The 20,744-nt window shown below is 39.7% G+C and overlaps 1 protein-coding gene across 1 annotated transcript in view; it reads right to left on the bottom strand.

Moving 5' to 3' along the window:
- MEP1B (meprin A subunit beta) overlaps window positions 1-18,740 on the bottom strand; it is a 30,649-nt gene extending 11,909 nt beyond the window's left edge. Inside the window, exons 1-8 of the mRNA XM_003924751.2 lie at window positions 18,587-18,740; window positions 16,594-16,612; window positions 15,660-15,704; window positions 15,532-15,575; window positions 12,224-12,302; window positions 4,576-4,693; window positions 3,094-3,272; window positions 139-357 (exon numbers count right to left, since the gene is read on the bottom strand). Coding sequence (XP_003924800.1) covers window positions 139-357; window positions 3,094-3,272; window positions 4,576-4,693; window positions 12,224-12,302; window positions 15,532-15,575; window positions 15,660-15,704; window positions 16,594-16,612; window positions 18,587-18,649 — 766 coding nt within the window. The 5' untranslated portion in view covers window positions 18,650-18,740. The remainder of the gene's footprint in view (window positions 1-138; window positions 358-3,093; window positions 3,273-4,575; window positions 4,694-12,223; window positions 12,303-15,531; window positions 15,576-15,659; window positions 15,705-16,593; window positions 16,613-18,586) is intronic.
- Between the last annotated feature and the right edge of the window lie 2,004 nt (window positions 18,741-20,744).

Raw genomic sequence — 20,744 nt, forward strand, 5'->3', positions numbered from 1 at the left:
CTATTCTGTTTACTTCCTGAACATCACATTTCTATAATTTCAGAAACCCCACCAATGCTTGACAAAATGGCACCAACCATCATTTTTTCCTACATAACAAAGGGAAATATAAGTCATTTCAAAGAACCTGTCACATACAGCAGTTATACAGTCGATTCAATTTTAGGAGATCAGCATCACTGAAATCCATTCGTTGGCCAATCACATCCTCAAAGTCTGAGATTCTTGTGACAATTGTTGGCTCGGTTCCATTTTGGAATGCAGTTTTGCTGTAGTGCATTACTGAAGTGTAATCATAGGCAACGTTCAGGGAATCTGTTACGCTGTCACTGTAGGCATTAAAATTGTGCTCTCTGCCTAAAGGATACATAAAAACATTTTACTTGATGTTAATATAATTAACACAAGCAATTTTTGCTACAGCTAACAACAGCTTCATTGTTTCCATCTTACAATATAATATTAAAGCTTAGAACTGTGATACCTTAGTTTAAGGCTGTAAGAACTGCTTGTGAAATGGAGGATTCTAAAAATTGTTGTTAACCAGCCTTGGCAACAAAGTGAGACCTCATCTCTAATAAATAGTTTAAAAATAAGCCAGCCATGGTGGGGCATGCCTGGAGTCTCAGCTACTCAGGAGGCTGAGGTGGGAGGATTGCCTGAGCCCGGGAAGTTGAGGCTGCAGTGAGCTGTAATGCCACTGCACTCCAGCTGGGTGACAGAGTAAGACCCTGTCTCAAAAAAAAAAAAAAAGTGTTATTGAACCAGTCGGGGCATTGGTCAACAATGATGGGAGGCTGAGGATGTTCACAGTAGATGGAGATGGGAATGAGAAGACTTTGAAGTGATGGTGAGATGGAACCTGAGAATGATAACCTTCTAGTTATCCCAGAAAGGAGTCATTAGAAAGCATGGACATGTGGTTATTGACTGACCATAATTCATGGTTACTGGCATATGTGCAGATGTATTTAAAGCATGGTGAACCAGCCTGGCCAATGTGTTGAGACTCTGTCTTTATGAAAAATACAAAAATTAGCCAAGTATGGTTCCAGGCACTTGTAATCCCAGCTACTCAGGAGGCTGAGGCTGGAGAATCATGCAGTGAGCTGAGATCACACCACTGAGATTCTGTCTCAAATAAAGAAATAAATAAAGCATAATGAATATAGTTAATAATAGTGTATTGTATATTTCAAAATTGCTAAGAGAAGAAATCTCAAATGTCTCATGATAAGTGAAGTGATGGTTATGCTAATTAGCTTGTTTTAGTCATACCACATTGTGTACACATGTCAAAATACCACTGTACCCCATAAGTACTATATACAATTACGATGTGTCAGTTTAAAATAATAATAAAAAACAAAAGTAAATACATTTAGAGAAGATGCCAGGCTATTTCGCATATACCAATGGGCAACTGATTCCAACTTGAAATGAAATGATTCTGTGAGCACAGTGAGGCGGCTCTAATCTCCAAAACATAAAGATGTGTTATCAAATGTGGCAAAAGTTTTGGTTAAAATAAGATTTTGGGAATCCTAAAGAGTGTGGCTGTGGATTAAAATTAAACACTGCTTTTTCTCAAGAAATCTTTTAGTTTGCTGCTATGCCTGACCCCATTCAAGATAACCAGAGATGGGGGATGAAGAGCAAGAGCTGCGATTTCAAGAGCTGTGGTGTCAGGGGACTTTGTACAGGGCGCTCCTCACAGTGCCTCAGACATAATAGCAATGCCCTTTCCTCTGCCTCGCCCCACACAGGCAGGACCGACGAGGAAGCTGAGTGTCGCTGTGGAATATGGAAAACATGAGCTCTAGTCAGACATGGTTATTAAGACTTTGTGACAAGCCGGGTGCGGTGGCTCAAGCCTGTAATCCCAGCACTTTGGGAGGCCGAGGCGGGTGGATCACAAGGTCAAGAGATCGAGACCATCCTGGTCAACATAGTGAAACCCCGTCTCTACTAAAAATACAAAAAATTAGCTGGGCATGGTTGTGTGTGCCTGTAATCCCAGCTACTTAGGAGGCTGAGACAGGAGAATTGCCTGAACCCAGGAGGTGGAGGTTGCGGTGAGCCGATATCGCGCCATTGCACTCCAGCCTGGGTAACAAGAGCAAAACTCCGGCTCAAAAAAAAAAAAAAAAAAAAAAAAAAAAAAAAGACTTTGTGACTTTGAACACAAAATCACCAACAGTTCAGGCTATTCAACTATTACTGAAAATTGTTCCATGAAACAATAAATCCAAATACTCTACAAGCTATTCTGCAAAAAGAAGAAAGAAGACCATGATCAAATAATTTTGGGAAATGCTTGTTTTCTTAGAGATTTACAATTCCTGTCCACCTAATAAAGACTCTGAGCAGTATGGCAGGATAAATAGTCTAATTTCTTTTAACCTAGATGCTATGGTTTGAATGTGTCCCCCTAAAAGCATGTATTGGAAACCTAATCCCCACTGTAACAGTGTTGGAGGTGGGGCCTAATGAGAGGTAACCAGGCGATGAGGGTTCTGTCTCATGAATGGATTAATCCCATTGTTGCAGAAGTAGGTTTGCTCCTGCAGGACTGGATTCCTTGTAAAGACAGCTTTGGCCCTGTTTTTTCTCCCTGACTCTCCCTTGCCCTTCTGCCGTCTGCCATGGTATGAGACACAGCAAGAAGGCCCTCATCAAGTGTCCACCCCTTGATTTTGGACTTTCCAGCCACCAGAACAATGAGGGATAAATTTCAGTTTTTTATAAATGACCCAGTCTGTGGTGTTTTGTTATAGCAGCACAAGATGGACTCAGACTTGAGGATTTACCAAATTGGGCCACAGACCCCTTTCCACAGAACACACATGAACATATTATGGGACCGAATATGCTTTAAGAACCACAAAACCAGTTTCTAAGGGCATATCTACCTCATATGAGTTCTGGAATACTAGTGCTCTAATAGTTCAGAATGAGTTAGAGCTGAATGAAATAAGATATCAAAACATCAAAGTCTTAAAATCATTAACAGTTGCCACAGAGGACAAGAGAGGACACATGCTTAGAAATTCAGTTCGTAACTAAAAACGTAGGAAAACAAGAGAAATGTACCTGACTGAATTCTGTCCCACATTATTCTGACATAGTCATCCCGGTCAGAACGCGACTGCTCATGCCAGAATCCCAGAGCGTGGAGGAACTCATGTTGAACCGTTGCTATTCGGTCACAGTTTGCCCCGATGGAAAGTTCTTGCCTCCCAACCCGCCTATTTCCTACTGAAGACCAACAGCTTATAGAAGAGTTTACAAGAAAGGGGGAAGAGGACGTTACAATCTGGGGTCTCAGGGCAGAATCCCCACTGCCTAGTCCACTTCATTACCCACCTAATCCTTTACTCTTCTATCTGAACCAGACTTCCCCAAACTGTTTACACAGGGGGCCAGTTCACTGTCCCTCAGACCGTTGGAGGGCCGCCACATACTATGCTCCTCTCACTGACCACCAATGAAAGACGTGCCCCTTCCTGAAGTGCGGCGGGGGGCCGGATAAATGGCCTCAGGGGGCTGCATTTCTCTCTTAACACAGGTGATAACAGTTTGAATAATTGTCCTTACTCAAATCTCATATTGAATTGTAATCCCCAGTGCTGGAGGTGGGACCTGGCGGGAGGTGTTTGGGTCATGAGGACAAATCCCTCATGGCTTGGTGCTGTCTTCACAATAGTGAATTTTCATGAGATCTGGTCATTTAAAAGTGTGTGGCACCTTCCCCTCCCCACTCTGTTTCTGGCTCCTGCTTTTGCCATGTGACATACCTGCTCTACCTTCACCTTCCACCATGATTGTAAGCTCTGGAGGCCTCCCCAGAAGCTGAGCAGATGTCAACACCATGCTTCCTGTAAAGCCTGCAGAACTATGAGCCAGTTAAACCTCTTTTCTGTATAAATTACCCAGTCTCTGGTATTTCTGTATAGCAGTGCAAGAATGATCTAATATACCAGGTATTATATAATATGAAAAAACCTTACAGACCAGGTGATCTTTAAAGAAGTTCCCCTAATGCCAAATATTACATAGGAGCAAATCATCCCCCTAGTCCTGGTTTTTCCTGTGAATTTCATAGTCTTTGAGATCCTCCTGGGTGTGCCTGTGCCCATTAACAAGGGCTTTACGGGGACAGCAACCACTCAGAATTGCTGAGCTCAAGACAAATAATACTGTCGCCTTCTTAACTCAAGAAATGAGTGGTTAGGTGAAAGTAAATTTAAATACAGACATGGACATGCCTACATGCACATGTTTTTTACTTGAAAGGGATAAACAGTACATAAATTAGAAACAGGCTGAAATTCACAAGGTTGTGGGTCTGATGGCATGCGATCCCATCCCCCTTGTCTAAAGGTGGGTGTATGTATGAAAATATAATTTCTATGTCTATGAAAACTAGATCCAGTTGTCTTTTACTCTCCAGCAACTAGCAAAAAAGTCCCCACCCCTTCCTAAAGGTCAGAGCCTAGGACAATTGCTATAATGTAATGTCCCAGGCACTAGAGTTCTCCTTAGAAGCCTTGGAAGACTAAATCTGCAACTTACCCACTGCCCTTGATCACTGATATATAGTTTGTTTCTCCAGTCCAAGGCTTAAAGTCAATACATGTTTTTAGGCGATAGCGTTCAAATGCATTGAGGATAACTCCCTTAGCATTCATTTCTGAAGGAAGAAAACAAACAAAAATATACTTATTAAAACAATCACCATTGAAAAATCCACCATGAAAGCAGGCCATGCAATATATTGCTTGTCATGAGTTATTTCCTTCATAAATGTTGAGTCTTTTATTTTTACAAAAATTAAAATTCATTATCCATTGAATATCATACACAGTATCTGCTTATTCTTCAGATTCCTTATTTGGCCTCATATTTCTCTAGCACTCATTAATGGTGCATTACTAAACAATAAAAATTCATTTCTTTACCTCAGAAAACATATCCATTGTATCACAGGCAATCAAAATAAATAATCACTATCACATACTTCATCTGAGAAGCCATAATATGTATTTAAAGCCTCACAGCTGGGCTTTTAATCTGAGGATCTTGAGATGGGAAGGTCTGTGAACACCCTGAAATGGTATGAAAAGTGTGTGTGTGTGTGTGTGTGTGTGTGTGTGTGTGTGTGTCTGTGTGTGCATATCTACATATGCAAAGTTCACTTTCTAGAGAGAACTTTCATGAGGTCTGCAAGTGAGTTCAGGGTCCAAAATATGGGTAAGAACTAATGCTTTGGAGATAAGAATGATGTGGATATGGAGCTCAAAGAAGGCAGAGGCTTAGAAGAACCAACATGCATGAAAATAAACTTGTGAGTGAACAAGAGGAAGGGAATGTATCAGATGCACATGGAGAAGCATCACATGGGCCAGGTACTAGTGAAGTGAATGATGGTAGTCTGCCAGGAGGTGGGAGACAGTATGGCAGAGGGGAAAGTGCTGGGACTTTGGAGCCAGACACATCTAAGTTTTTCCCTCTCCTCACCACTTACTTTTAACATACAACTTTTGCCATCAACCTTTGGAACTTTGGTGTTATTTGCCATATAACTTTTGACATACATTTTTTTGACATCAACCTTTGGAGTTTTGGTGTTATCATTAGTTCAGTGAGGAAATAAAATCAACTTTGCAGGGTATTATGAATATAATAAGAGAAAGTAAAGGTGAAATTCCAGGTGAAATTAGCATCTGTCAAACGTTCATTTCCTTTCTCCCTTCTTGAGTAACTGTTGCATAGACGTTCAAGGAAGATTACTTGGTATGCCTCTGTCAAGGCAGGTCTAAGAAGATCAAGAACAGGATTCACGTAGGGAAGACCCTAAAATCCGTCAAGTTATAAAAGGCACTAAGTTCAGACTTTTACAATACCACACAAATAATACACTATTACTATAAATAAGTTAAAAAATGGATATGAATAAAAAGAAATTTAAAATCCTATCATTTTGCCTTTGAATGCATATATCACATACATATATTAATATTTCTATTAAAAATAAAGTCATCATTTACATAGCATTTTACCAACTGTTTCTAAATACTGTGTCATCAAAATCTTTTTTTGTCATTGAGTATGATTTTTATCATTTTAAAGAATGGAGCATTAAAAGTTGGATCCATTAGGCATTGGATCACGGGCAATCAAAATAAATTACCACCACATACTATCTGAGAAGCTACAGTACTCATTTAAGTCCTCACAGCTGGGCTTTTAATCTGAAGACCTCGAGATGGGAAGGTCTATAAACACTCTGAAATAGTATGCAAAGTGTGAGTGTGTGTGTGTGTGTGTGTATCTACATATGGCTGTTGCATTCAAAATGTTCTGTCCTATAAGTATCATATTTGGGTAATGTTTCAAATGTAATGTTTCCTTCAGTTAAGGTATGATCGTTCTGACCACCATATCACTAGTTTAAACAGAATGTAAAAAGATCATACTAGTCTAGGCCACTTATCGATACTTAGGGAAGATACTTTCTTTCCTGTGTTGAATTAATAAATAAAGTAACGTGAAAGCTTGATAAACACTGGGGCCCTCAACCAAGATAAGATCTTTATTTTCCATATGCCTTTGTTTACCAAAGGCCTTAGTTAACCTTACGTCAGAGAGGCAGAAAGCTCTACTTGAAAACATGTCATAGAAATCCCCAGGCTTCACAAAATGAGGCAAGTTGCTGGCAATCCTAGGGGTTCAGTAAGCAGCTGTTCAGGATTGTTTCCCCTTAGTATGCCCTTCCAGTTTCTAGCATCTTCCCCTTCATTTCCATTCCCAACTTTTTACCCTCAGCATCCCCCACTGCTTTTTCTTCCTTGGGACTAAGGCAAGGAATTATAACTTAGGCCCAAAGACTACAAGCTCAAAGACTACAGCCCTACTGGTAGAATTTCATAGGCTGACCTACTAGAATCTGAGCAATCGGGCCTTTCAGAATCAACCCTTCATAGGTATTTACTTTTGCCACCTGTAAGAGTGGCCTTACTTAGTAATTTTCGTAGTCTGAGTCATTTGAAGATGGTATACATTTCTGAAGCGTAAGGATAGTTTTCTTAATTTGAACATAGAAAATAAGTTGAATTTTACAACATTAAACAAAGGTATTTTCTAAACAAGAAATAATCAGAACCATATAATTTTTAAAAATTGGTCTATAAAAGTTTGAAGTTTGATTCTAGTAAGAAGACTATACGATACAAAAACAAATGCAATAACATGAAGTGAACAAAATTAGAACAAAAACCTTAAGACATCATAATTATAGCTGTGTAAAGATGTGCACAGTTTGGATAGTAGGATCTAGGCTGAATTTTCACCTAACATATTTCATTGATATATATAGATATATATACACACACACATATGCTTATCTATTTATTTCAAAAATGTTATTAACTACATATAATATGCCAGAGACTATGGTAATCCTCCAGTTTGCAAGATGAAAAATAGCTCTTGTCCTCAAGGCATTCATTATGTTGTTTATAATGTTGTTTAAAAAATTAGGTCATAAGGTTAGAGGGCTTTGGTTAAAATACATGGGGAAAAAATGGCCTAAGAGATATATAAAATTAAAGCTCCCTAATCTTTCATGGAACATAATTAGGAGAATGGATTTAAAAAAAAAAAAAAGAAATATAGCTGGACATGGTGGCTCATGCCTGTAATCCCAACACTTTGGGAGGACAAGGCAGGTGGATTGCTTGAGTTCAGGAATTCAAGACCAGCCTAGACAACATGGTGAAACCCCATCTCTACCAAAAATATAAAAAAATATCCAGGTATGGTGGCATGCACCTGTGGTCCCAGATACTTGGGAGGCTGAGGTGGGAGGATCACTTGAGCCTAGGAGGCACAGGTTGCAGTGAGCCAAGATCACACCACTGCACACCAGCCTGGGTGACAGAGTGGGAAGGAAGGAAGGAAGGTAAGTACGTAGGTTGGTTTAAAATAAAAGAACTTAAAAATTTTTTAATCAAAACACCAAGCCAAAATATACATATATTCAAAATCTTTCAGGTTCCTGATTCCGAAAGTCAATGACTATCTTTCTTTCCTCATGTTCCATGTGCTCTTTATATCTTCCAACCCTGTTAACTACTCTTGCCTTGGCTTTCCCTACCCTACTGTTGATTTTTCTTCTATCTCTCTGGCCAATTCCCCCTTCTCAATAACTTCCACCAGATGTTCCTTCTATACCAGTTTCAAAAAATGGCACTGAGTTTCATTCTTGACCATCATCTTACTTATTCCACATAACCTTCCAGGATAAGTCAATAAAATCCAGTTATCTATGGAGCACCTGTTATATGCAAGGCACTGTGTAAAATGCTCATCCATAACTATGACTTCAACCATCTCTTACCTCCTAATAACTCCCAAACATTTCTCAATCTTGAATGACCAGGTCATATACCAACACTTTATTTGGTATCACCACCACAGTGACGCTGATGCATTTCAAATTCTGCATGTCAAAAGCAAATATCCACCATACTTCTCTGTCTCATGCTCCTCAAGGTTAAATTCTCCATTCTGGTTAAAGACATTACTATCCACTCAGTTACCCAAAACTGAATCCCAGGCATTAGAATCTCTTTACCTAGGCCCACCTTCTTCTTGACCTCTTACAGTCAGTCACCAAATCTAGCAAATGCCTCCTAAATAGCTTTTAGATGTAACTACTCTTGTCTATCCCAATTGAGAGAGTCTTGGTTAGGAATCTATTCTTTCTCTGAATTTACTCAGTAGTCTTCTAGCTGGTCTCCCTACCTTCTTTTTACCTCACTAATGACACATCTATACTTCAACCAGAGTGATTATTTTAAACTGCAATTTTAACAGCCTCGCTGCCACAATAATACTTTTGGTGGTTCAGTGTTATTAGTATGCACAACAAGTTTTCTAATATAAGAAAGACCCAGGTCCTTCCCCATCTGGGTTCTGCCTACCTGCTCAACTTCCTACCTCCTCACTCTCAATCTAAATTCCAACTCAGGGTTTTCTCCCTTCTCCAAGCCTTAGCAGATCATGGTCCATCTGGCTAAAGCACCTTCCCTTGCTATCAGAGGCCACACTAGCCCTCATGGTGCCTGTGTGCCGATTAGAAAGAGGCACTACATCTGAGCAGGTGCTGCAGTTGCTGGCTGGCCAGATGAGTGAACAGCACTTTCACGCAAGAAAATAAATGCCTCCTGGTGAACAGAAAGAACGTAAACCTGGTATCAGCTCTACTTGTTTCCTGACCCAGCCACCTGAGAGCAGCATCTTGAAGCAGCTGTACGTCATCAGTGGCATTCTCTTCATTCATTCCTCTAGATAATCTGAAAGCCAAGGTGGCATGATGGGACCAGCTTTAGGAGGCCATGTCAGTTGTATGGTGTACAACTTACACAACCTTCATGGCAGTCCTGCTATCTAGTGTCATCTGTTATAATTAATATGTTTTCTATCCGGGTTGAGTTTAATGCCCCTCCAATGTGCTTCCATAGCTTTTTGAACATATCACTAATCATAATTTTTATTATTCCATTATATTATAATTGACTTGTTTTATGTGAATATCCACTGAAATGCATGATATTTAAGGAAAACAGCAGGGTTTTCAAATACTGTATGATCTCCCATAAGTGGAAGCTAAATATTACGTATACATGGATGTAAAGATAAGAACGACACTGGGGACTACAAGAAGGGGAAGGGAGGGAGGAAAGCATTGGGGAAGCTACCCATTGGGTACTATGCTCAACTCCTGGGTGATGGGTTCCTTTGTACCCCTAACCTCAACATCATGCAACACACTCATGTAACAAATCTGCACATGCACTCCCTGAGTCTAAAATAAAAGTTGAAAATTTTAAGAACTATAGCAGGCCAGGTGCAGTGGATTACACCGGTAATCCCAGCACTTTGGGAAGCTGAGGCAGGCAGAAAACGAGGCCAAGAATCTGAGACCAGCCTGGCTGACATGGTGAAACCCCATCTCTACTAAAAATTCCAAAAATTAGCCAGGTGTGGTAGCACATTCCTGTAATCCTAGCTTCTCGTGAAGCTGAGGCAGAAGAATCACTGAAACCTGGGAGGTAGAGGCTGCAGTGAGCCAAGATTGTGCCACTGCACTCCAGCCTGAGATAATGCCACTGCACTCCAGAGCAATTCTCTGTCTCAAAAAAAAAAAAAGAAAAGAAAAGAAAAGAAAAAAGAAAAGGAAAATTAAAGCTTGAAAAACTATAGCAGAATTTCTACCCAAACTTTTCCCAAAGAGCAATTTCTAAACTAATGCTGGTCAGTGACATCAGTATCACTGGTCCATAGATAAAATGAAGAACATGTTTAGAGTTTTCCAACACAATTAAATTTCTTCTATAGATAACTGTCCTTAGTTTTGGATTTGATTCTTCTGACTTTTTAGCATTTTAATACTAAACTAATAACATTATTTATTGTATGAAAAGAGGATGATAAAAGCTAGTGGGTTGTTATTGTTTAAGTTCCTGACTTGGCAAAATAAAATGTTGATAAAACAATGCCAGTTCCTCGAGTTGTATTTAGTTGGTTATTTTATGCATTGTCTCATATGTACAACTGATCATAGAGGAAACCTTAAAGACTGGCTCCCTGTAAACCCATCAGTCAGGCCTTCCCTGCATCTGTTTAACAAAGTATATGGAGCACGTGGAGCTGTGTGCCTGCTTGTGCCCCCTCGCCTGCCTCCGCTACATCACGGGTGAGTGTGCAGAGGCCCTGAGAAGCCAGCAGAAGGCAGTGCTGTTGAGCGCGCGGGTGATGGGCATCAAGCACCCCAATACCATCCAGGAAAACATGCACCTGGCCCAGCACTGCTTCACCAGCAGGCAGCTGTCCCTGGTCCTGAGGCTGCGGCATGGCGCCCGCTACCTCACGCTGCAGGTGCTACCTCACGTGCACTGCTTTGTACACTTTGTTAAACAGGTGCAGAGCCACACTGATGGGCTCACAGGGAGCCATTCTTTATTTTAAGTTTACTCTATGATCAATTATACATATGAGAAAACTCGTTTGAAAAAAAGAAAGACACCCGAGGTGGAGCTGCTGGACAACATCGGGTGGGTGCTGTACAGGGTGATGGAGTACGACCTGTCACCATGCTTCCTGGACAGTGCCTTGGCCATCAGCACCACATACCACGGGCCTGAGGCCCTCAAAGTGGCCCTTGGCCACCACCTTGTCACCTGGGTCTGTGAGAGCAAAGTTGAGTTCTGGTTGGCCCTGCAGCACAAGAAGGAAAGCTGCACACCCTCCATAAGACCCACCTACGCGAGAAGCAGCGGAAGACCTACCTCGAGCACCTGACCCAGCTGGCCATGGCCCTGCAGCACACCATCAATGAGATCTACCGCGACAGCTCCAGCAACAACATCCCACCCCTCAACTTCACAGCCCCTGGTATGGCCAGGGTCTTGGAGCAGCTCAAAGGCATCAATGACACCCTCTTCATTCCTCTCAGCCAAAAAGATTCGGAGAATCTGAACGCCAGGGTGGCATGGTGACACCAGCTCCAGGATGCCAACAGAAACAGGGATAAGGCTGAGGAACCCATGACCACCGAGCCCGAGTCAGTGGGAGCATCAGAGAACCTGGGCTCCCCGCCCCGGCTTCCAAGGACCCTTCTTCCCCGAGCTTGTAGGGATAGAAGGGGACAGGCAGATGGACAGTCAGCGGCCCCACTCACCAGGAATCCAGAATCCAGGAGAAGGGGTGTACCTGCCATCAGAAGAGGAAGCAAGGCTCTCTTCTTCCATGTTTCACCCAACCACACCCCCAGCATCTTCCCGGGACCCTGGCCTGGCCTGCCTGCTCCCCAAAAGATGTTTTTGCACTGGTTCAGTGAATATGTGATTCAGAGCCCCTCTCCCCAAAAATACTGACTCCTTAATCATTATGTCCTTAGCATAACAGAGTAGGCTTTCCATAAATATTGGTTGAACTAATTGCTGCATCGGTCAAGACACTGTAAATATTTCAGACAGAATCATTTAAGTTATTTTTATTGTTCATTTTGCTTATTTTTTTAAGTAAATGCACATAGCCACACAAAAGAGCAAACAAACAAAACCTTAAAGACTATATAAGCCCACCCTTTGAAACACTGTAATCTATTCTGTCAGAAATATACATTAGTTATGGATACTCCAAGGTGCATACTAACCCAAGCTATCTTCTAGAACATATGGAATTGTATGAGGCCATCTATAATCTTCTCCAATGATGGAATTTCTAACCTGTGCCTGTCAAAAATAAATGGGAAAGGGTTAGTTAAACGAATAAGACAAAAACTTAGGAAACAATAAGTAGTTAATCTAGAAATAAATGAAGTTTAAAGCTCTCTCAGCACAAATTGTGTGTGTGTGTATGTGTGTGTGTGGCCCTACTTTTATCATAATATAACAAAGTTTCTAGGAGGAAATCACTAATTTCTATCATTAATTTTGTTAATATAGTTGAAGAAGGAATAATTAGAAAATAACTGTTGGAAATCTGAACTACAAATATTGGTAGATTTATAGGTTAGTATCTTACACTTAAAGATTAAAAATATGCAAGAAAAAAGTGATATAAATACCTTGATAATCTGGATCACACAATATCAGAAAAAATCACACATGAGCTGGGCCAAAGTTTTCAGGAATTTTTAAAGGATTTTAAACTGTATACTAGAAAATGAATAATATTTTGCTAATGTATTTGCCCAGTCAATACATTGAATATTGTTCTAGAGAATAGAGATTCCTTGGTAATAAAAGTATCTGGCCTCATGGAGCTTTTATCTAGTGGAGAAGAGAAAAGAGTATGGGGAAACAATGTTTAAATGGGATAATAGGAAGGAAATTAGAAAGAGAGGTGTAAACAAGGGCACAGGGATGAGGGAGTATATGAGATGGAGTGATCAAGACAGACCTCTCTGAAGTGATGACATTTAAGGGGAAATAGGAATTGCAAGAAAGAGCCAGCATTGACAGGGGTCCTGGGAAGGTGGTTCAAGGCAGAGGGAACATTAGTTGCTCTGGTTCTGAGGTGGGAATATGCCTGGTATGTTTTGAGTATGTGTTGAGACCAGTAGCCTAATGAGTTAAGAGAGAGCATGGATGAGACAAGAGGAGAGAAAAAGAGAGGAGAGGGGTGGGAGGGGAGGGAAGCAGGAGCTAAGTCATGCTAGGCTTAGAGGGCTAGGGCTAAATCTGGAGATGATTCTAAACCCATAGGCAGCTATGGAAGAGTTTCAAGCCAGGAGGTGGCATGAAGTCACTGCCTGTTTGAAAAATGATTTTGCTGTAGGAGATGAGGGCAAGTAACGGGGTGGAAAAGATTATAGGGGAAGAATATATGAAATAGAAAGACAGGCCGGGCGCGGTGGCTCAAGCCTGTAATCCCAGCACTTTGGGAGGCCGAGGCGGGTGGATCATAAGGTCAAGAGATCGAGACCATCCTGGTCAACATGGTGAAACCCCGTCTCTACTAAAAAAAAAAATACAAAAAAAAAAAGTAGCTGGGCATGGTGGCGCGTGCCTGTAATCCCAGCTACTCAGGAGGCTGAGGCAGGAGAATTGCCTGAGCCCAGGAGGCGGAGGTTGCGGTGAGCCGAGATCGCGCCATTGCACTCCAGCCTGGGTAACAAGAGCGAAACTCCGTCTCAAAAAAAAAAAAAAAAAAGAAATAGAAAGACAGATTAGGAGGCTAATGGGAAAAGCCAGGCAAGAGATGATGGGACCTGAATTAGAGTGATAGAGAAAAGTGGATGATTTGCAGTGTATGTTAGAGCTAGAAATGATGGAACTTGCTGACGGGCAGGATGGGAAGTGAAGGAGAGAGGAGAAGCAAAGGTGATTCTTAAAGTTTTTATGTGTTCAGTTGAGTGGAGTCAGGGAGTGAGGATGACTTTACAAGGAGGGAAGAGTGGGGAGGGACAGTTTGGAGGCAAGATCAGAGTTTACCTGATCAGAGGGCACCTTAGGTTTGAGATGTCTTGTAGACATTCAAGTGGAGCTGACAAATTAGTGCTTGGATAGACCAGTCTGGAGCTCAGGGAAAGAAGAGGACCAGAGATAGGCCTTTGGAGTCACTGGCATGGGAATGACGTTTAAATCCCTGGCCCAAGGTGAGATCAAGAGAGAATACAGATAGAAGAGTAGGCTCAGGACTAAGCCTGGGACACTGTAGCTCTGTTTCTTGAGGGTGGGAGGGCTGTGAGGGATGTTGGTGCTTATAATATAGGAAGTAACGGAGTGACTCAGGCCTGTGTTGGAAGAGCAGAATTTTTTTTTTTTTTTTTTTTTTTTTTTTTTTTTTTTTTTTGAGACGGAGTTTCTCTCTTGTTACCCAGGCTGGAGTGCAATGGCGCGATCTCAGCTCACTGCAACCTCCGCCTCCTGGGTTCAGGCAATTCTCCTGCCTCAGCCTCCTGAGTAGCTGGGACTACAGGCACGTGCCACCATGCCCAGCTAATGTTTTGCATTTTTTTTAGTAGAGACGGGGTTTCACCATGTTGACCAGGATGGTCTCGATCTCTTGACCTCGTGATCCACCCTCCTCGGCCTCCCAAAGTGCTGGGATTACAGGCTTGAGCCACCGCGCTTGGCCGGAAGAGCAGAATTTTAAAGGAAAAGATCTATTGGATAATTTATAGGTCATATGGTGTACATATTTTAAATTACGATGGCTCTTGTCAAATTGTCTTCTCTCTTTTTTTCAAGATTATACACTGTCCATTGTAACAACATGTTATAAACACATTCCAAAACAAGCATCCTGGTTTCTCTTTATCATCACTAAAAGGGATAGTAAGTATTAAGTTTCTTAATCTTTTTCAATCTAGTGAACAATAAAGAATATTTTGTCTTTTAAAAAATAGTACTTATTTCCATTCTGTGAGAGAATACTGAAAAAAAAAAATAGTGCTTTTATGACAGTGAACTTTTTATTCCCCCTAATCTACATATAACATGCCTGTGTTTAACTGTGTGGCGTGATGACTTAGATGAGAATCAACAGTCTTTATGAATAGGTTTGGGAGGGTCTTTACTTGGCAACATTATTTTTAGCTAAGGCCAGGGTAGAAGTCGCAAAATCTATTCATTGTGGTAAAAAGCCTGATTCATTGAAGATGTTTACAAATTCAGTTTAATTTTGCTCCCACTAGATTGAATCTGTGAGGTCCTATTTTAAAATGAAAATGTCATATGGCTCCAATGAAATCAATCAAATCAATAAGACTAAGACCTATGTAATGAGCTATGGTGACTTGAACCACACAGAAATCTGAGTAATGAAAGATGAAGACACAATTGTATGCGTTTCTTCTAATATAATACATTCATTGAATAAATGTATCGACATGATTCTGTGCCCTTAGAGATAGTTGGGCTTAACAAAATTCATGCTGTCTAATCTTTCTCAGTTACTCTGAATTTGGCTTCCAGTAGTTAATAGAAGATTCTTCTTCACACTGTTTCAACTCACCCCATCTAGTCTGATGTCACCCTCAAAAAGGTCCAGTCCCAAACCTAAGAGTGAAGATAAAAATTCACGTTAGCAAATTGGATTCAAACTCTCTACTTAAGAGATGATGTAAAAAAAAGTCCACAAACCTTCATTGATATCGAATATGTCCTGGTCCATTCCACCATCTATGTCTTTGATTAAAACAACAACAACAAAAAAAAACACATTGAACATCATGTTTATAAAAAGAGAAAATCTTTATCATGTATATAATCAGAAGTAAGCGAGTCTCTTTTTGCCCTCAGGTGACTACTAGATTCTGACTCAACATACATTGATTAATTGATTGATTGATTGATTGATTAAGAATCTCCTGTGAGCCAGGTTGGGGTCTAAGGAGGTTTTGTGTTTGTATTCTGTCCTATCCATATTTCTGGAAAGTCAGATGACTTCAGGAATAAGAAATTGGTTGCTCAGTATATTGTTAAGCTTAATTTGAAAAACTAGACAACCAGATTAAACAGGAAACAAATGATTAAATTTGGTCAAATTAGCCCAGTCTACTCATACATGTGTATCACTTACTAGTAGTATACCTTGAAACTTTCAAGCAAAAATTTTAAGTTAAACTTGAATTATTATTTTAAGTTGCAAAGGGATATATAATATAGACAAATCTCTGAGTACGCAAGTGAATACTGAGTAGATTGTATTATTAGGTCCATCTGATTTGGCACAAAATAAGAAAAACAATAAAGTGAACACTGAGTAGATTGTATTATTAGGTCCATCTGATTTGACACAAAATAACAAAAACAGTATTAACAAGCATTTATGGGATGTCTATGTGTCAGTCGCTGTTCTTGGCCTTTCCCATACCACCTTCTATTTTTCTGCTGGGTATATGAATCCTGGAACATGGACAATAAAATATCCCTTCATAAATCAAAAGAATCCAGTGTTAGATCAAAGTTCAATGCAATTATGCATCAATTATGCATATGTAATTATGTATGATGCTTAGCATTAAGTATGTCCAAGGTTCTCTCCAACCTAGAGCAAAACACAAAATAGACTCACCGAAGTTTTCTGGAGTTGGCTGAGAAACAAACACATAAACAAGAGATATTATTATAATGCCCATGAATGGCCTTCTTGGATTCAGTTTATATCTAACCATTTGCTGTTTGTTTATTTTGTCATTAATATTGTGGATTATTTTCTGACACGTATTTAGGATCGGTAAATTGAAGTCTAAGATGACTTTTTGATCAAAAGGTCTTCTCATTTCATATGGAAAATGGAACTGCCTGTTAAATCAATTTGAAGGTGAAGGAAACAAGAAACCAACTTCAAAACTTGGGGGAGGAAGGTAGAACATAAGAGTCTAGCTCTCAAATAAGTGCTCAGTTTACACATGATTTTCAAAAGCATTCATGGAGCAATGTTTGAAAACCTAATAATTTATTCCCAATGTTGAAATAATATTGTAATTTTTTTTTTTGAGATGGAGTCTCACTCTGTCACCCAGACTGGAGGGCAGTGGCACAATATTGGCTCACTGCAACCTCCACCTGCAAGGTTCAAGCAATTCTCCTGCCTCAGCCTCCTGAGTAGCTGGGACTACAGGCACCTGCCACCATGCCCAGCTAATTTTTGTATTTTTAGTAGAGACAGGGTTTCACAATGTTGGCCAGGCTGGACTCGAACTCCTGACCTCATGATCAGCTCCCCTCAGCCTCCCAAAGTGCTGGGATTACAGGCATCAGCTACCAAACCCGGCAATAATTTATAACAATACTTTAAAAATAAATTTTATTCAAGACTCATTAGATTATTTTACTTTCATGTGTCTCCCAGAATAATTCTGTCTTCAAAGACAATACCAAATATTTAAGAAAAAAACATGGTTACATTTTGTGATTAATTTTTTTTCTGAAAATAGATTCTCCACAAATGGTCAATGAAATTTAGACTACATGTCCAAAGGAGAAAAAAAAAAACAAACAAAAAAAAAAACAGAAAAAAGAAGTAAACCTGAGAAATGGCTTAGTGTAATTGAATAAAAAAGTTCATAGGACTATCTGGGTTATGTTCCCAGTTCTACTAAGAGTAATTCAGTTCACCTTCCAGGCACTCAGACTATCTGTAAAATATGGTCAGTACGTGCTTTGCATGGGTATTGTGAGGGTTACAGGATATGTGAAAGAAAGCACGTTGTAAGCTGTAATAAATTGTCACAAAAGTGTAAAGTACAATTTTATTCAAATACAGATTACATATGTAAATACTAGAATCATTTGGAGTGTTTAACAAAATGTGAGAATGAACTGGATGGTTGGAGTTACCGTCATTTTTGACATTAACAAGTGTTTTGCCTGTTTCACACTGTAACAACACGCAGGCACACACTCATAGAGGAATGCCAGTGCACCTAAAGAACAAAGTTATCAAGGATTTATTCCTAATTACAGTTTAGCATGTATTCATCAGTATCTCTTGTTTGCAATGCCCTAGTTCCTATTCATAGAATATCAGCCCAATATAATAATTGTTATTTTAAAATCACAACTGAAGATTTTCCCCCAGCCGTTTGAAACTTCTTTTAAAACATTGGGTTGGTTTGTGACACAAACAACATGATAGAAAAGATTAGTCTCAATTGATAAAGAAGTAGAAGAGAAATACCATGTTACAAAAACTTTATAACTACTGACGGCGCCTGCAACACTCATTCATGTCTCAAGTTACTGCACAGCAATCTGCATTTCATTCAGCAGTAAAAATGGTATGATTTTCAAAATTCACATTTATAGTCTTATCAAAAGAAAAATTGTTACACAATGTGAAACTAAAAGGAAAACATAACCTTATGTCAATGTCTCTACTGTGGTGCGGCTATTTGTCACTCCCTACACCCTATTTACCCCTACTCTCCAAAAAGAAACACTCATTTGAGATCAACATTTTGAGATGTATAAAAAGACCAAAAATTAACAAACAGTTGTTCTTTAACAATCAATATCAACTGTCCCAAAATTTTTAAATTCTTTTCTATACATTGTTTCCTTACCAAGCCAGAAATCACCAGAAGAGCATCCAAGAACAGAAACCAAGACAGATTCCATAAATCCATGTTGTAGCTTCCAGTTGCAAGTTGCTAACTCTGACATGCAGGGTTGAATTGACTTTTTTAAAGGCAAACATTATAACTTATAGCCTTTGATCTCAATGATCCATATTGCAGGCCAGCTTGATGCTGTAGTAATACCTCTAATCAAGGGATGAAAGTCCAAAATCTTTAACACAGCTCTGCAGAGTTGATTTGTTGGGTTGTTTCTGTTTCCTGTGTCAATAGTTAAGTGCCTGCCTGAGACTTGTTAATGAAATACATTCTGTAATGTATATGTACTGGTCCCCAAGACTAGTAAATACCACTTGAGCAAAAAACATATATATCAAATTAATTTTTAATCTTAATCTTATGAAACTCCTCCTTGCTTATATAGCCCCATGCTGCTTTAATATATCCAGTTATGTCTACTGCTTTTTATCACTCATTTAATAAAATTTTATTAAATGCCTATAATTTATTGAATTATAAAATCCATAAATGTGCTAAAAATCAGGCATACCCGTTATTCAGATATAAAATAGTAAGATAGCAATGTACTTCATTCCTAAAAATTCCCATCAAGCAAACACTGGTGGAACATGGGTCATAAAGGTAGGAATGGTCACTGATTTTCTAATAAAATAATGTTCCCAATCCATCTCTTAATTCTTTCTCACTTTTCTCTCCTTTTCTTGGGATAATTTCTCTTTAGAAACAACTTGCTCTCTCAGTTTCCATGGCTTCATATTCAACTTATTCATGATGCAGGATAATATTTTTCAAATCCTAGTTTTTGGCCACGGTGGCTCAGGTCTGTAATTCCAGCATTTTGGGAGGTCGGGGCAGGCAGATCACCTGAGATCAGGAGTTCGAGACCAGCCTGGCCAACACAATGAAACCCTATCTCACCTAAAAATACAAAAATTAGCTGGGCATGGTGGTGCATGTCTGTAATCTCAGCTACTCAGGAGGCTGGGGCAGAAGAATCACTTGAACCCGGAAGGCAGAGGTTGCAGTGAGCCACAAGATCACTGTACTCCAACCTTGGTGACAGGTGCACTCCATCTCAAAAAAAAAAAACTATTTTTTTTTATTTTTCCCTTCCCCTCTCCAGCTTATCCTTCACCCCATTTTATGCTAATAGGAAGGCTATCAAGAGACGTGTAGCTATTAAGGTTAAGAAAGAAAAAAAAAAAGAAAGGGACATGTAGCATAGACAGGGGATTTGAGAGGTTGCTTCTAGAGTACAAGCCAGCCCTTCCCACCCTATGAGGATAGGATGAGAGTTAAAAGGAAAAATTGAAAACTGCAGTTATAAATCAGTTCTTTACTCGATCCCTGAGATCCCTCAGATATATTGTAGGATCCAAAATCAAATGAGCTTGTTTCTTCACTAGAGCTGCAAGGAAGCAAAGGGACTCTACAGAAGAAGGCACATTTTGGAAAGAGGAGAATAACTCCTGAGGCCAAAAGAAGCACAGAAGTATCAGAGAAAGCTGTCATGCCTGAAGGGCCATGTGAATAGGTATAAGGATGTCTCCATAGCAGGCTACACAGAATCACAAGTAAGGACCAGACAGAGGGACTGATGTTTCCGAGAATGCCTGTGAGGATAGATGACATCAGAGATCAGAAGGGATTTTCTCAATGTATTGGGACTATTAACTAAGGGTAGGCACAACCTAAGGGTAAAAATGTGAATCCTGAATTGGCTGCAATTACGTTTTTGCCACCTATGTGAATGGGAACCTAACATATCAATTATTATAACAGACAAATGGAACAGAGTAGAGAACCCAGAGAAACCAGGTGTCAAGAACTTACACTGGAGAAAGGACAGTCTCTTTAATAAATGGTGCTGAGAAACTGGATATCCATATATGGAAGAATAAAACTAGATCTCTGTCTTTCACCATATATAAAAATCAACCCCAAATGGATTAAAGATTTAAATGTAAGACCTGAAATTGTGAAACCATTCAAGGAAAACATTGTAGAAATGCTCTAGGACATTGTTCAAGGCAAAGATTTTGGGGGGTAAGACCTCAAAAACACAGGAAACAAAGCAAAAATAGACAAATGGGAGTATATCAAGACAAAAACCTCCTACATGGCA

Source organism: Saimiri boliviensis, chromosome 13 (assembly GCF_048565385.1).
Source record: "Saimiri boliviensis isolate mSaiBol1 chromosome 13, mSaiBol1.pri, whole genome shotgun sequence".
Lineage (NCBI taxonomy): Eukaryota > Metazoa > Chordata > Mammalia > Primates > Cebidae > Saimiri > Saimiri boliviensis.